Here is a 16041-nt window from a genome sequence, read left to right on the forward strand (position 1 = left end):
TACGTTTTGCAGCTCTCCTGAGCCTTCATTTTGTTGTACCTTTTTTGCGCTTATCGTCGTCCGTGACACTTTTTCTCGACGGTCTACAGACGAACCATCGGCCTGTTACTTACTTCGCGATACCCTCTCATTGACAGTTCATTCATTTCCAACTTAGCACCCCCAGAGCTTCGCTCCTCATTGTGCCATGTCCATATTGTATCTCTTCTAGTCTCCTGATACCGTTTTTGTTCTAACTTCTCTGACTCTCATGTACTGTGCCGCGCTTATTCACGTCCGTGACTGTTTCTGTTGACCATGTCGCTGTGTTTACTCTGTCTGCGCACTGACTCGTTCATACCACATACATATGACTGCTCGCCGTGTTGCCCTTATAAGAATACTCGTACTTACCTGATACACTCTTTTTTGTGCATATTGGCTCTCTTTCACTGTCGACCTCGGTGACACAAACCGCCGCCTGGTCTTGATGTCGTGCTTGATTGGAGTACTTCGTCGACCGGACTCATCGTCGTGCCCGAGTAAAGGAACTTCTGGGGCTGTCGTTTATAACATCGCAGCGGATGCTCGAGTGAGACCCGTCACTCATGCAGTCGCATAGGAGCAGATGAGCAAATCAACCATTAAATGATTCCAGACATGATGATACACTAAAAGGCCGATACAAGTACAATTGCGAAGTATTCATGCTAATCCGATCGATAGTCCTCTCTCAGACCTATCAACGAAAAGAAGAACAACGAACGAGGAAACGAGGACGATAATGAAGGAGGAAGCGCAGACGCTTAGAAGCGCTCCTGCATGGCGGCCTTGCCCTCGGAGGCACGGACGGCGCCCTTCTCCTCCATCTGGGGCTTCTTCATTACTTTGCCCATGGTCTGCGAGAACGATGTGGTCAGTCAAAGTACGAGGCGGAGCAAAGGTGAGAGGGGGTAACGTACCTTCTCAGCGCCACCGATGACTTTGTCGGTCATCTTGGGCTTTCCGTGAGGTTCAGAGCCACCGAACTCAGAGCCGCGCTCCATACCGCCAGCGAGCTCATCTACAAAAGCACACAACCCATGAGCACAACGTAACATAGACTCTTAACTCGGCGAAAAAAAAGACTAACCAGTCCTCTCGTCCAAAGCTCTCGACTCCCCCTGATACCCACCCTCATACGCATCCCCACTCCTCGGCAAATTACCCCCCGCGCCCCTCCCCGTATCCAAATCCCTCGTCTCACCCTGATACCCGCCCCTATACGCTCCCTCCCTCTGTCCCTGCGGCAGCTCACTCTCCATCCTCCTCCCCTGATCGAAGCCCCCCTCAAAGTTCCCCCCCGAAGTCGCATTATGTCTCCCCTCGAAATTGTTCTCGATGTTCGAGGTGCTGTAGTCTGCGCTGGGGGCGGCGTTACCGCCGCGCGCGCCGGGGAGAGGCTCGGAGGTGTCGTGGATGTGGTGTTCGGGGCGCATGCCGGTGGTGGTGGTGCCGTATTCGCCGCCGCTGAAGTTGTTGTTGGTGTTGTCGAAGCCGGACATGATAATGTGTTGTTCGAGTAAGTGGTTGGTTGGTTGTGGTGGTTGTGGTGGTGGTTATGCGAGTGGGATGATTGTGATGGGGAATCAATTCCTCGAAACGGTCTAAGGCTTATATACCATTCCGAGGTCTGAGGTCATTGTTCCACGGGCTACGTAGTGGAGAAAGGCCAGGAATAAGTGGAACGGTTGGTGAAGAGTGACATCATGGTTATCCTCTGGAGCGGAGAGAAAAAGATGGTACGTCACTTCCAAACGGAGCAATCCATTATGCTTACCTGGGCCAAAATATCAATAGAATTCCCCCCCATGATGCATGACGCGCATATTCGGAGCAGGCGAGAAGCAGGACAGCTGCCAAGAGGGCGGCGGGTGAGCGGGGAACTTGAAAACAGGGGCAAAACTGTGATGTGGCGATGGTCAAGTGTGGCGCACTCAATGACGTCGTTGAGTCCCGACTTTCGGCGCTTCAACAGTTCAACGTCCAAGCTTTCCTCGAGCTCAAAAGCGCCGTAACTTACTCCCATAACGCACAACAACACAGCACGAAGTTTTCATGCACTCCCAAGAGAACACTGCGGACTCCGGAGAACTCCACGCTTTCAAAAGTCACAGAGAGAAACCACGAGACATTATAAAAGCCATACAATGGCATACGCATACGGAGCAAAGAGCATAAACAAGTAAGCAGACAGGCAAAAGGAAAAAAAAAAGTCTGAAGGAACAACATAGAAATACTGTACACACGATACATGTCGATAGCACCCCTCATCAACTTGACCAAGCAGGACTGAGTACTGAATACCGACGACCGGCTCCTATATAAGGGTTCGTCGAAGTAAAAGGGCATCCTGAGGGAATAAAGAAGTGAGTTATGAGCTGACCGTCGTGGAATATGAAAACGCGTGGAGGATCGGAGGAAGATGAAAAGTGTACATGGAGAGGGTGAAACAAAGGAGTTAGAGGTGAAGTCGTGATTGCCAAAGGAGGTGTATCGGACCAAGGTAATAGGAGTGGCAGAAAAGACAAACAAACCCAAACCCACGGAAAACACATACGCAAGAGCACCACACCACACCGCCACTGTTAGACACAAAAAAAAACCAACAACTCAACCCGAAGCCGAAGCCGCCGCCGTCGCCTGCGCCTCCTTCTTCTGCTGCGCCTTACTCGCCGTCAAGCTCTTATGGATGAACGGCAGCACACCACCACCTGCGATCGTCGCCTTCACGAGGATATCGAGCTCTTCGTCGCCTCGGATGGCGAGTTGGAGGTGGCGGGGCGTTATGCGTTTTACGCGGAGATCTTTGGATGCGTTGCCTATAGATTGTTGCACATCGATAGCGTCACAGTGAAACAATGAAAGGGGGTGGATAGTAAGGAGTCAGTCAGTGTACAGGTGCGACGAAGTAGACAGACAAAAGAACCGAGGACGGTAAGAAACAAAAAGCACAAACGTACCGGCAAGTTCCAAAACTTCAGCAGTGAGGTACTCCAGGATAGCAGAACAATAAACGGCGGCCTTCGCTCCGATCCGGACGTTATTCTGCGTGCGCTGCTTCAGGTATCTGTGGATACGACCGACAGGGAACTACAGAAAAAAATCGTTCCACCGCCACCCGAAAAATCAAGAACCAGAAACCAAAAAAGTTAGCACTCGCGTTTCAGATTTTACACAAATACATGTACTCGGACGAGGGAGAACAGGAATCGAGATGTGATGTGAAAACAGAACATGGGTCCCAGCATGAGCATGTCCGGCACGTAGGTATTGCAGACAACAGCAGAACCACACCGTCCTCGCCACCCATTTTCAAGAATGAAACCAGGAAGAAAGGAAAAAAGGAAACACACCTGCAACCCCGCCTTCGCACTCCTCGTCTGAAACGTCTTCGGCGCATTCGCCGCAGCCTGCGAGTTCGCGCCGTCGCCCGCCTTGGATTTACCTCCTCGTCCTGGTGCCATTGCTTCTTTGAGTTTTTAGTTTATGGAGTTCGTGGGGTGGAGGTGTGAAAGGGTAGTCTGTGTTTGAATGACCGGATACGCGTGGAAGTGGATATGTTAGTGATTTATCATGCGAGCGCGAGGTAAGACAAAGACGGAGACGGAGACAGAGAGAGAGACAGGGGAAAACGTGGTAGACACGCCGATTTATGTCTCCTTTCTTTCTCTTTCCTTCGTCCCTTCCTCACGCGACAATACATAAAAAAAGGACAACATAAAAGAACATACAGAATCAGCGCCTTGCTTTAATTTCCAAGGGTCGAAGTGGCGGCGTTCGTGGTGGTATGAGGGGAATGAGCAAGAGTCGAGCGAGGTGAACGAAGACGCGCGACGCGAAAGTGGCTGAAAGGCTCAAGGTGGTCCGTGGAAGTCAAAAGCAAGAGGCGCGTGGGGATTGCCGGGCCAATCAGCGGAAAGTGAAACCTTGTGAAATGCGGTCAACGGAATCACGTGGTTCATATGTAGCGCGTTTCTATGCGCATTGCGCCACCGCCACATGTGCATGTGCACTCAGAGGGTTTTGGGATCGTGTTCGTTGCTCGACTGTGAAAGGTGGTGAGGACGATCCCATCTCAATCCCACAGCACTGAGTTAGATTTAGAGTTACTTGGTGGCAGAGCGAACGAGCCTTGGATATAGTATTCCACAATTAGCTCTGTGTGGTAAGTAGGTAGTTAAAGAGATCGTGACGATAATAGATACAGTCCGGGGCCTACAAAGACATGTTTAATCCGTAAAAGACGACAGACATTATGGCATCAAGCCTAAAAGCAAAGGAATACGGGAAATATAAGGGCAGGTTATGGTGCTGGCGTGCCATTGGCCTGTGGCTCTCCCATGGGATCGTCTTCGTCTGCGAGGTCGTCTGCGGAGGGAACGGCTGCAGAGTTGGCTGCGCCTGATGCGGTCTGCATCATCGCTTGTGCTGGTACGACATCCCTAATAACCACACGTATATTCCAACAACGTCAATTCCTCAACCCAAACAACACACCCTCTGATCACAAAGAAAACACTCCACCAAACAGAAAAACACGCACCACTTAATCTGAAACCTCGTCACCCTCGGCTTCGTACTAATATCCCTCACGAGCCTCTCAAACTGCACCTTACCCGGCGGTGTCTCCTTCATCTCCTCATTATCGTACTCCGTGTTCTGGTAGTACCCCACCCGGACGAACTCCTGATCGCGATAGCTTCCCGTGAGGATGAGCGCCGCTACACCGAGGACGTCTTCTGTTGGGATTTTGGACGGTGAAGGTGCCGAGCCTTCGAATTCGAAGGAGTTGACGCCGATGGGGACGGGACCGACGAGACAGTCGTCGAGTTCTTGGTCGAGCTCTTCGTTTCCCGGTGAAGAGACGTAGATGAGACGCCATTCGAGGTCTGGTGGGTGATGGGAAAATAAGCGATGTGTTGGAAATATGTTGGGGAGTGTAGGACGTACCATCTTTCAAAGCGGCGATGCACTCGAAGGTGACGCGAAAGTGATATGGGTCGAGGAAGCGTGCGGGGTTATTGAGGAACTCGACGTTCTGAAAAATGAGTGTAAATGTGGCTATCAGCACCGATTATGCTCAGGCTTACCCGGATGGTTACGATGGACATGGTGAGATGGGATAGGAAGGATGGAGAGAGAGAGGATGGCAGGGCAGGGCACAGGGAGCAAGAGAAACACGTACGCGGCTGAACGCGACAATAGCGCGTCTGGTCACACGGTGACCGAGGGTGTGACCCCGCGTCCCGGAGCCGCGCACGCGAGAATCGGATCCATTTCGGTCGGGGTATCTGAAATGGGAATATTCCTTGTGTTTTCGCTCGCTTTTGTTTTCTGCCTTTCTCCGTACGTTCAGCAGCACCCAGACCAGTCCCAGCGGGCGATCTGTTTCAAAGCTGAGCAGGACCGCAATCCGACTTGTCTCGCTCTTCTTCACTCTTCTTCGACCTTTCTGCTTTCTTGAACCCCACCGCGACGATTGAACGAACGAAACCCGCGACGCAAGCGACGAAACTATCTACCTGGATTCTTTGTACTCTTTCTTAGGGCTTTTTGCTATCCATGTGCTACTAGATCTTCCGCCTCCAATTCTACCCACTAAACTCCCTGCCTCTTCGATACCCTTCATACACGCATTCTACAGCCCACAATGTCTTCACCCCCAACTACCTCTTCACCCCTCGACAACGACGACGACGACTCGTCCTCAGTCACCACCCCCGTCGTATCCACTCTCATCCCCACATCCCTCCAGATGTCTCCCAGTTCCCAATCATCATCATCCCAGAGCCTCTCCTCCACCGCCTCGTCCTCGCCCGTCCTCACCTCACCCGGCCTCCAGGAAAGTCCGAGCCATCTCCGCCTTCCGATCCCGACGCCGACATCGAACAGGTCCCAGAGCTCGTTTGCGTTCATGGAATTGAGTGGCGAGGAGGATGCGGGAGAGTTTGGAGATCTGCCGCCTGAGATGGCGGCGGCTGATATTTCGCTTGCACGTGAGTCCCCGCTTCAATCTTTTACTTGATGTGGTGTTTTGTGGATGTGTTCTTCGTTTTTCGTCTTGTCTGGGGGCGGTGTGGGGTGTTTTGTTTGGGCTGTATCCGTGTACAGCGCGTATACTCGATGCGCTCGATACGGCCGCCGTTCTATTTTACTCGGTAGCCTACATAACGTGCGGCAGCCCCTTTCAAGAGGTATTGAGCACAAAGTCTACTCGAGAAGTTGCTCCTGTTGCTGAGAGCGCATATTCGTGTAATAGCTCTTGTCAGTGGCTTGCACTCGCCACGCTTGGGAAATGGAGGAGCAGATTCCGATTAGACGTCCACAACCTTCCCCTTTCTACCACCGCCCCTCGCTTTGCCTTTGAGTTGAAGTCGGACCATAAAGGAGTCATCTTGGCATTACTCATCGCTCGTCGCAAAAGACGCGGCAGCCCACCTTGGCCATCTCCCTGGGTCCACACAATTGCCTCAATGTTATCCTGCCCAGCACACAGAGGCGCGCGATCGACCGCCGCGGTCTTAGCTTTCCCTCTTTCCATTTTGCGCGCCACTCTCTTCGTACCTGAGGCTCTCCGCGGTATCGCAGAGCTATCAGAGGACTCGAGGACTGTTCGGGCTCGCATTATCACCTCTTTTCAGGCGCAGAGCCCACGCAGATGCAAGCACGAGCTGTAGTGCGTTCCAATCGCATCTGGCCTCTCTTCGGATGGTGTGCTCTCACATCCATCGACGCTGGTGGCGGACCGGCTTCTTTTCCCACACCGTACTCGTCCACATACTTCGAACCTCCGAGCAGAAGGTTTGGGCTCATCGGGTCCGTAATAGTGGCGTACGTGTCAACAGTCAACCAATATAGCCCCTTTCGCGTCTCCTGTATGACTGTAATGGATGTGGCCCACTTCTGACGAGATTAGTGCTGCTGCTACTTTTTAATTATACCCTTGTGGGCTGTCGTCTCCTGCCTCCATTCCCTGTCATTCTCGTCATGAACCCTCTCTCTGCGTCGAACACTCGCTAACCTCCGTGTCTAATTCTGGGGTCTCTTTTTTCTTGCGGCGCCTGTGTACTTGCAGCGGACGGCTCGTTCGTGGAGACGTCTTCAGCGACGGTGGCGTACGACCTGAAGAAACGGTACGATCGCTACCTCGGCGTGGGCATGGAGATCCGCTCTCCATACGCCATAACCGCGTTCGTGAACCAACACGGAAAGCAGATGTTCCGAGTAGGGTAAGTTCGCGCTTGTTCGCTTGCTCGCTCGCTCTTGCCCTGTATGTCAATGTTTAAGTTTATCTTCTGCGCCGAACCACAGGAACCGGGAAATGTCGGCCCCCGCGGCATCTGGACAGGAAGCGGAACAGCGGACGACGATGCAGCTCGAGAGGAACAGCAACATCAGCACCACCAACACCAATCACAACACCCACAACATCCACAACAGCACCAACAGCAGCAATAATAGCAACAGCGCGCAGCCACAGACACCGAAACCGCAAAAATCACCGGCGTCGTCGAGGTCAGATGGGCGGCAGAAGAGGCGCTCGAGGATGAGCATGCAGGCGCTCTTCGCTCCCTCCGTCTTCCCGCCGGCGCGCGGCGATTCGGGGTTCCCTCCCATGTCCAGCACCTCCTTCTCCAGCACAAAGACTACCTCCTCTTCGTCGCAGCATTCCCAGACGCCGGCACATGTACAGGCAGGCACCGCGCCCCGGATGGTCGTCCCGCCGAACGCAAACGCACATCATCATCATCATGCCCACGCGAACGCGAACGGGAACGGAAACGGGATCCAATCGCCTCCGACGAGGAAGTTGAGGAAGACGAGGTCGAATCCGCAGCTTCCTGCGCCGCCTGCCGCGGAGTCATCTGCGTCTGGATCTGCGGCTCCTCAGCCTCCGACGCCTGCTGCGAGGGTGCACTCGCATAGTGTCACCGCGGCGGATATGCCCAGGCTGCCCAGCGTCGCGGTGGCGCCCGATAGTAGGGAGTCTACTTTAATGGCAGCGACGGAGGTGGTCAAGCAGCCGAGGGGCGATATTTTTTCGGATGTGATGGAGTGGAACGCGCCGCCGTCGCCTTTTCATAATTCGAGCGAGTCGCCGTCGCCTTCTACGTCTTACGAGGACGACGAGAGCGATGGTGGAGGAGCACTTTTACCGCTGATCGTCATGCAGCCTTTCGGACCCGGGGTGACGTTCGACTCTCCGTCGAGGAAGTCCGATTCGCTCTTGATCTCCCCGCCGGTGTTGCGCGAGATGCAGTCGTTCGAGTCTGGGCTGACCGCTAAAGCAGATCCGGACTCTCGAATCGGCAGATCCAGTCTCTTGTCCCCTCTCAAACCACTGTCGACCACACAGAGTCAGACCATCGAGGAGACGCCGCCCTCCCCGGATTTAGTAGAGCCGGAAGGAGCGGCCTCGCCGTCGCCGCCACCTTCACCACTTCCTCCTCCACGGCCGCAGACGCTCTCGCCCCCCCGGGCAGCCGATCCTTCGTACCTCCCTACCGTGCAGACCCAGATCCACACGCGATATCCGACAGAGGTGTTCGATGTTCTGCAGACGTACCGTGGGCTTCCGCTGCTCGATAGGCTGTTTGCGGACTCGACAGAGACGACGGTGATCAAGATGTCGGCGAATGCGGACGAGACGGCAGCGCCGAGGGACGACCCGCGGTTCGTGATCTGGGGCGAAGTCTACCCCGACCCGGAGGACCATCTGTCCGTCTCCCAAGAAAGTCAGACGAACCTGTCCTCGTCGCGTTCTGGCGTCTCGCGCCGAAAGAGCACGACGAAGGGCAATAAGGAATCGACGCTCTCGATCGACGGTACGCAGCCGAAGGTCCGGGTGCATTCGCCTCTGGGACCACAGAAGGTCTTGGTCGCGGCCACGATCGAACGATGGATCGCGCAGCTCACGAGCGACCTGAATTACGACGAGCTGCTGATTTTCTTCCTCACCTATCGCACGTACATCAGCGCCGTCGATCTCTGCCATCTCTTGATTTGTCGGTTTCATTGGGCATTGGGTCAGCCGAGCTCGAGCTCGAAGCAGGACGAGATGGTGAGGAGGATAGTGAGGGTGAGGACGTTCGTGGCGTTGCGGTACTGGCTCTTGACGTTCTTCGCGATCGATTTTATGCCGAATCGGGATTTGAGGCTGCTCCTCGCGAGTTGGCTGAACTCGCTGAAGAGGGACCCGATCCTTTTGAAGCACAGCGATGCGACGGTGAGTGCTTTTATATCCGATTCGCTCTCTAAATCACGGGCAGGATGTCTGATTCTCATCGTGATACAGAGTACGGTGCGGAAGCTGATATCGGTGGTGAGGGAGTGCCGAGAGGTGCATGCGAGACGGGAAAGACCATCTACGTCTGGCCCACGCCCGTCGGCTGCATCTCTACCGAGCGCTCCGCCCACAACTGCTCAGATCTTTGGCCCTCTTTTCGGCGGGGACGCGCTCCCCCGGCAGCCTTCGAACGAATCCGATATCGACCTCGATTTCTTCGCGGACGAGACTTCGACGTCTAGCATGGGCAACGGCGCTTTCGACGCCGCGGTCAATCCGGACATGTTGAACGGTGGACCGATGAATAAGACGGCGTCGGCTTCGTTAGCGGTGATGCAGCAGCCGCTCAATAGGGCGATCCTTCATCATGCACCGACGGCCTCGGCCAATATGGCGGTCATGCCTACTTCTGCGACGTTACCCGTTCATACGAACGTACTTTCGAGGGCGTTGGTCAGGACGTTTGGAAGGCTAGGACGATGGAAACGGCAGTTGAATTCGAGGTCGTCGGTGCCGACGCCGATGGGACCGTGCGCGGACGTGTCGGCGTTTGATCTCGAGTTGAATGCGACGGGGGATTTGCTTACGGTGCGAGGTGGGATGGAACAGTATCTCAAGATGTTCGACTTGAACAGGCCTTCGACTTCGACTGCAGTTGCTGATCCCTCTGCGATTGGTTCGGCGTACGGACAACCGTCGACGGCACCCTCAGCCGCCGAGGCTGAGCCCGCAGAAGAGGTCATCGCCGTTGAAACGGAAGGCGACGCCGAGGCGGATGCGGATGCTCAATCGCTTGCAGACGTTCCGGAGGCATCGGATGAAAGCGCTGGGACTTATGCAGGAGGTGCAGCTACCCCAAGCATCGCCTCGTCCGATATTCAGGTTTCCCTCCGCCCCGTCAATCATTCTCGACATTCTTCCGGATCCTCTGGTTCTTCAGATTACGGCGAACCGATAGCCCGGTCTTCGCATTCGATACCTCCCAGCCCTGCAGCCTCTGTGAATCCTTCCCTTGCCGCTCGACCCTCTCCGTCCGCGCGACAGCCACCACCTTCATGGCAGATGGACGTCGTCTCCATTGACGATTTGGATCTATCCGACTCTGCATCCGATAAGTCGACTCCTGCGTTACCGCCTGGTTTGCAGAAAACACCACGCCGACTGCCTCTGCGTCGAGATTTCGAGTTCGTGGATCGGAATCGGGATAGCGTTTCGTCGATGGGCCTCGCGTCGCACGAGTCGATGATCTCGCCTGCTAGTTCGACTACGTCTTCGATGTCGGGAGGTGGATTGGGCAGCACGATTCAGCAATGGCAAATGAATGCGCTCGTGGATTCGCTCAGCGATGACGATGAAGTTGGGGATGTCGAGGACGCGCTGAAGAGGCTCGAGGGACAGATGAGCCCACAGAAGCAGAAGAAGAAGGAGTCGAAGGTGGATAATTGGATTAGGGCGATCAGGGGCCGTATGGATGCGGGAGACTATACGGACGAGGCGCCGAGGTTTTCTGCGGAGTTTTCGGACGATGTTAACGAGCCGTATCCGTACGACCACCACGACTTGAACGGCGGCGCTTCGTCGTCCTCGAACGTTGGTGGTGGCGAACCGTCGAATTTACGCGTCCGATCGTCTGTGCAATCGGAGGTGTCGTTGTTGGCTCCGGGGCATGAAGGATCGGAGGACGTGACGCCTCTCGCGACGCAAACTTCTCATTCCATCCCGACTACGGCAGTCAGCACACCTGGAAGCGAAGCCCGGCCACACGTCGAAGACGTCGTCCCCATCGAAATCTTGCAGAGCAGAGTCCTGTCCTTGTCGCCCACGCACTCCCCAGAAGCAACGCCCATGTCCCCTCCCGTCCTCACTCCCCCCATATCCAAGTTCGGTTCCGCACAGATCCCGCAATATCACCGCTCCTGGGTACACGCGCACAGCGCCGGCGAACTCGCACAACATTTCACCATGATCGATCGGGAATTGTTCCTCGGCGTGAAGTTCGAGGAGCTCGTGTCGGCGGAATGGGTCGGTCTGATCGACGAGGCGAATATTTTGGATTGGGGACAGTTTTTGAAAGATAGGGCGAGGTGGAAGGCGGAGGGACGCGGGGGGTACAAGACGAGCGCTTTGGTCGCGACGAGAGGGAGATTTAACCTCATTGCTAATTTTGTGTTGTCGGAGATTGTGCTCACACCGCCCGCGGACCGGCCGGCGCTGGTGGGGAAGTTCATCCGTATCGCCTGGGTGAGTCTTACCTATTCTTGTTTTTATCTATGCAACGAGGACGGCAATTAATAGGGATGTGTGTTTCGCAGAAATGCTACAATGTGAACAACTACAGTACTCTGGTGGCCATCATCGCTGGCCTTCGCAGCGAATGGGTCACGAAGGTGATGCGCACGTCCTGGCATCGGGTGAACGTGTACAATCGGCGGATGTTCAAGGACCTCACAGCGTTCACGGACAGTACGGACGATTTCGTTCATATTCGCAATACCGTGGCGGCGATGTCGGACGACGCAAAGGCGACTGTGTCTGAGGACCCTGTGGCGCCTGCGAAGAACCATACTCACCGGCATCGGGCGACGTCAGACTTGAAGCCAGCTAAACCTCAGTCGTGTGTTCCCTTCATCGGTATGTTGACTCTTCCTCACCCTATGCTCTACGCTCATTGCATTTCTTCTTTTGTCAGGTATATACCTCTCCCCTCTACACCGATTCAGCCAGCTCCCGGATCTTATCGACCCTACGGCACCGAACGAGGCCTCAGGCGTAGATCAATACGGCAACCTCATCCACCCCGCCCACCCAGACGTATTCTCCACCCTCGCTCCTCTGCCACCTTCCATGCAACTCGAACCGCTCATCAACGTCCATAAGCAACGACTCATCGCTGGATCCATCAAGGCGCTCGTTGCTGGCCAACATCTGGCGAGTCGCGTCCAGTTCCCCATTGATCGTAAACTATTCCAGAAATGCCTGAAGTTGAGGGGACTTGATCAGGATACGTTGCAGAGGGCGTATCAGATGTATCCTCATTGACTAGAGGATAGGACGAGAACGCTGGAACGCGTGGATATTGCGTTGTGGTTGTGAGTGGGTGGGTGTACTTATTGTACGTTTGAAGTCTGGCTTCGGTGTCATAATGGGAGGGTATTGGCTGGGTATGTACATGGATGTGAGTGTATGGACTTTGGGCTTTTTTGGTTTAACGACGAACGTGTCCTCCCCCTCACCAACCCATTCCACGGATCGGCTCTCGCTCTCAGTACCCAGTCTCCAAACCATCGTTGTTATCGTTATCATCCTCGTCCTCCGCTTTCTGTCCTCTGTCCTTTGTCCTCTACCATCTGTCCATACCTCTCATCTTCTTTGCTCTCCCCTCTTACGATCTCCCCTATGGACTCCTTTTCCAGTTCTCCCCTCCTCTCCTCCGTTTCCGTTCATTTGTTCCACTCCTCCTTGATTTCATCCATTTACCCAAGTCGTCCGGTCTAGTCCTCGCGGTGCATCAGCAGTCTCCGCCCTCCGAATCCTCCCTCAGTCTATTATGTTACAGTGTCATTGCTTTCGTGTTATTATTTTTCTTTCCCCTTTTTTTCTTACTACTACTACTTCGCGGCGAAGTCACGATATCAATCATGTGGATAGATGGTTTTTTCTTTTTTGTTTGGTAGTCGTGAGATTTTGTAGTACTGAAGTCGAGTCGCGCACGAACGCTGAGGTCTGTCTGTTGAGATGACGGCTTGGTGTGGTGTGCCAGTGGAATATAATAAATGTTCAAATTGTCTAACATCCGGAGGCGAAGCGGAAGTATATCACATTTATATGTTCGTTCGAGCTCCGCGGCGGTAGACCGCCGGAGGAGATCGGGCGCTCGATCATCTGTGTCATTTCCGCTGAAGAAGAACGTGAACCCCCATCTGCCCCAAACCGTGCGCTGTCCCTTTGTTATAATAAAGAAAGTGACTTTTGCTATCTAAACTGTAGTCCTGCTAATTTATTACCATATGTTAACAGTACTACACAGAAACTTGAAGTGCCATGAACGTGTCCACGAGTCATCTAACCTCTCAACTCTGTTTACTAGCTGTAATCTTCTGCACCGTCCGATCTCCCATACTGACGGTCAAGCCTGACTGATGCTCATCAGTACCACCACTCATTTCCATGTACTGCGACTCTACATCCTCGGATGGTATCATAAAGTTCAAACATGACTCGCCATCATCCCGCTGCATGCCGGTAGCAGGCGCAATTCCGATCCGTATGGTCGAGGAGGAAAGAGTCGTCCTTCGCGTGCGAATAGTATCCCGCGAAGCCACTGTCATGGTTTGTCGGCGCGACACTTCTGACTGGCTAGAAAATGTGGCCACCAGATTCGGATTGGGCCCAGTCGCAAACTCCATGGCTTGAGTCGGTGTTTCACGAACCGAGGACGTGATGTCAAATGCTGTCTTTTGCAGAGCGACGAGGACAGTGATGGCGGTAGGATACATTCCCTGGTCAATCCAAATGACGGATACCCTAAGCTATTCCCTGCGTGACAATTCAATGGATAAGGGAAACTTACGGAAATTTGGACGAGGATGCATGGGAAGACTTGGTTAAGCCATGGCGTCCGTGTATCGTTGAGATGCAAGAAGGGATACGCGCTGGGGAGTGACGTCAACGGGTCTGCCTGGCTGATTATATATATAACCTATGGTGTGTATAAAGGCCCCTTTGTCAGTTTGGTTGGTGCTAGTAAGGAAATTACATCAGGAAAAGACAAGAATATTTCGCATACCCAGACGCAGCAATAAACGACGCCGGACTCAACGAGCAGGGCAAGGGTCGTCTCGACTATCGTCATTCGACTTGCCCCTGCGATATACATCTTCATGCTTCGTCTGTGCTGCCTAACAATAAAAAGATTTGAATTATCTCGAACATTGACTTTCGGGAGGTCATACAAGGAATCACGCACCACGCTTTATATGCGATCAAGCCTGTACCGAGAATATTTGTGGCCAGAGAGAATGACCACAAGATGACCCTTCCGGTGATCCACATATTGGCCATGTGTATGAACCATGATATACCCGTTCCAACAGAAACAACTGTGATTGGAAGGTATTCGATGGTGATGAGTAATTAGATGGTGACCCGACCGGAGGCTGTCTCACTGAGACGGATGTGTTTTTTGGACGGAAAGGCACACACCGGTTGTTGAAGCCACAAAGACGACCGACAACATGAAAACTCTGCGGCTTTTACCCCACAGTATCCAAGCTCGCCACAGTACAACCGCATCACTGCAGATGAACTAAGGGATCATTTAGAGTATTGGACGATGAGATGAGTGGCGTATAATATTATAATACATGCATTGATAATAGGCAAGACCTGTTGTAATGTTGCTTGCGCTATGCCGTTACGTGGTTCGTAGTACTGCGAGGTCGAAGCAACCGGCGCTCCATAGAACAGCTCCCAATCATCGTTGGCAGAGCTCTCCATATCCTTTTTAAATGCGACCACGTTTACCACAGTGGCAGTGTAGTGAATTGTGGAGATTGCGAACATAAGCGCCGATATGAGAATTAAGACTGTGTTTATCCTCGTACGAAAGCCCTTGACGCTAGATTTTTAGTGAGAATTTTCCACCAAGGAGGATGCCGATGTATCTCACCAGAGCAGATAGACTGAGACGATAAACAAAGATACAGACAGAGCTGGCCAAAGTAAGGAAGGCCAATGTTAGCGAAAAATCTCGAGCGGAAGGCACCTGGACGAATCTAACCGTATAGCGCAGACTCCACCCCTATCACGGCCGTGTATATCCATAGAACGGACACAAAGTATTGGTTGTCGACATGTATATTATCCAAGAGGCCAAAGCAGTCATTCGTGAATGTGGCAGAGCAATTTAAGGACATGGCATGAACGATGGCTACAACAGTAGAAATAATCTGCACTGGCCTGTCCTCTGTTTATATAGATAGCTCCGGAGCTTGGACCGACCAGTCGTCAATGACACGCCATCACTGGCTTCCGGATCCATGATAATCGGAATGTAGGATCAAAAAGGTGATCCATAGTGGGTATGAGGAGTGACCGCTAAGATCTGTCGACCAGCTTGCTCATGACACGCGGTATCTGTCAGGATTAAGGTTGGCAGCTCCTGTTTCATGTAAGGTATTCTGAGGAGTTGAAAGAAACACGTCACAGGCTCACAGCGAAAAGCAGGACGCTCGAAACATCGGCCATTTGACCGTACTTAGGTTACCTTGGACTCCAGAGCGAGCAGTATAACCGAACGCCGAATCAGAGAATCTATGAACCTGAGCTCACATCTACACCCACTTCTATTCCGTCTGCGCGTCCGGCCTGATATCACCTTGAGCCAAGTTTTCATGCTGGAACCGAGACGATAGAGACATATTTCCGGAGAGTAGTTCCGAGTGAGCAACCTCACAGCAGTGGTGATGCCATTGAACCTGAGGAGAGGATTCGAAGGACAGTGCGACATTTCGACTCTGCATAGGGTACCATAACTGTACTGAGACCAGAAATAACAGAAAAAGCATGCCCTGCTCGTCGCTAGATGGGGACATGACGGTGGCGAGTCTGGCGACGACTGTTCAAGTTCTCGGCCTAGCCCGGGTCGGAACTTGAATATTCAGAACCACCCTTTTGGTTCCGTTCACTCTCACTTTCTCATTTACTTTCGGACAGGGCCGAACAAACCTCAACTA

General features: G+C 53.2%; 5 protein-coding genes across 5 annotated transcripts; 1 reads left to right on the top strand and 4 right to left on the bottom strand.

Moving 5' to 3' along the window:
- Positions 1–633: 633 nt before the first annotated feature.
- On the bottom strand, positions 634–1549 carry STEHIDRAFT_123189 (uncharacterized protein). The gene is made up of 3 exons (XM_007306450.1): positions 1112–1549; positions 942–1042; positions 634–878 (listed from the first exon to the last, which is right to left on the bottom strand). The coding sequence occupies exons 1-3, from the start codon at positions 1521–1523 to the stop codon at positions 786–788; spliced, it is 606 nt and encodes a 201-aa protein (XP_007306512.1). The 5' UTR covers positions 1524–1549; the 3' UTR covers positions 634–785.
- Positions 1550–2673: 1124 nt separating this feature from the next.
- STEHIDRAFT_23907 (histone-fold-containing protein) lies at positions 2674–3413 on the bottom strand (the record flags this gene model as incomplete). Its single annotated transcript, XM_007306204.1, has 3 exons — positions 2674–2840; positions 2982–3111; positions 3375–3413. Coding segments are annotated over 3 exons (336 nt in total), but the record flags the coding sequence as incomplete, so codon positions are not given.
- Positions 3414–4500: 1087 nt separating this feature from the next.
- Positions 4501–5074, bottom strand: STEHIDRAFT_61242 (histone chaperone; the record flags this gene model as incomplete). Its single annotated transcript, XM_007306232.1, has 2 exons — positions 4501–4910; positions 4972–5074. Coding segments are annotated over 2 exons (513 nt in total), but the record flags the coding sequence as incomplete, so codon positions are not given.
- Positions 5075–5713: 639 nt separating this feature from the next.
- STEHIDRAFT_148453 (ras GEF) lies at positions 5714–12884 on the top strand. The gene is made up of 6 exons (XM_007306451.1): positions 5714–6017; positions 7097–7250; positions 7333–9247; positions 9317–11548; positions 11620–11938; positions 11997–12884. Exons 1-6 carry the CDS (start codon positions 5777–5779, stop codon positions 12344–12346), a joined length of 5211 nt encoding a protein of 1736 aa, XP_007306513.1. The 5' UTR covers positions 5714–5776; the 3' UTR covers positions 12347–12884.
- Positions 12885–13377: 493 nt separating this feature from the next.
- STEHIDRAFT_112776 (uncharacterized protein) lies at positions 13378–15222 on the bottom strand (the record flags this gene model as incomplete). The annotated part of the gene is made up of 8 exons (XM_007306452.1): positions 13378–13836; positions 13878–13985; positions 14094–14205; positions 14274–14406; positions 14510–14612; positions 14693–14924; positions 14976–14988; positions 15087–15222. The coding sequence occupies 8 exons, from the start codon at positions 15220–15222 to the stop codon at positions 13378–13380; spliced, it is 1296 nt and encodes a 431-aa protein (XP_007306514.1).
- Positions 15223–16041: the final 819 nt, after the last annotated feature.

The sequence above is a fragment of the Stereum hirsutum genome, assembly GCF_000264905.1.
Source record: "Stereum hirsutum FP-91666 SS1 unplaced genomic scaffold STEHIscaffold_11, whole genome shotgun sequence".
Lineage (NCBI taxonomy): Eukaryota > Fungi > Basidiomycota > Agaricomycetes > Russulales > Stereaceae > Stereum > Stereum hirsutum.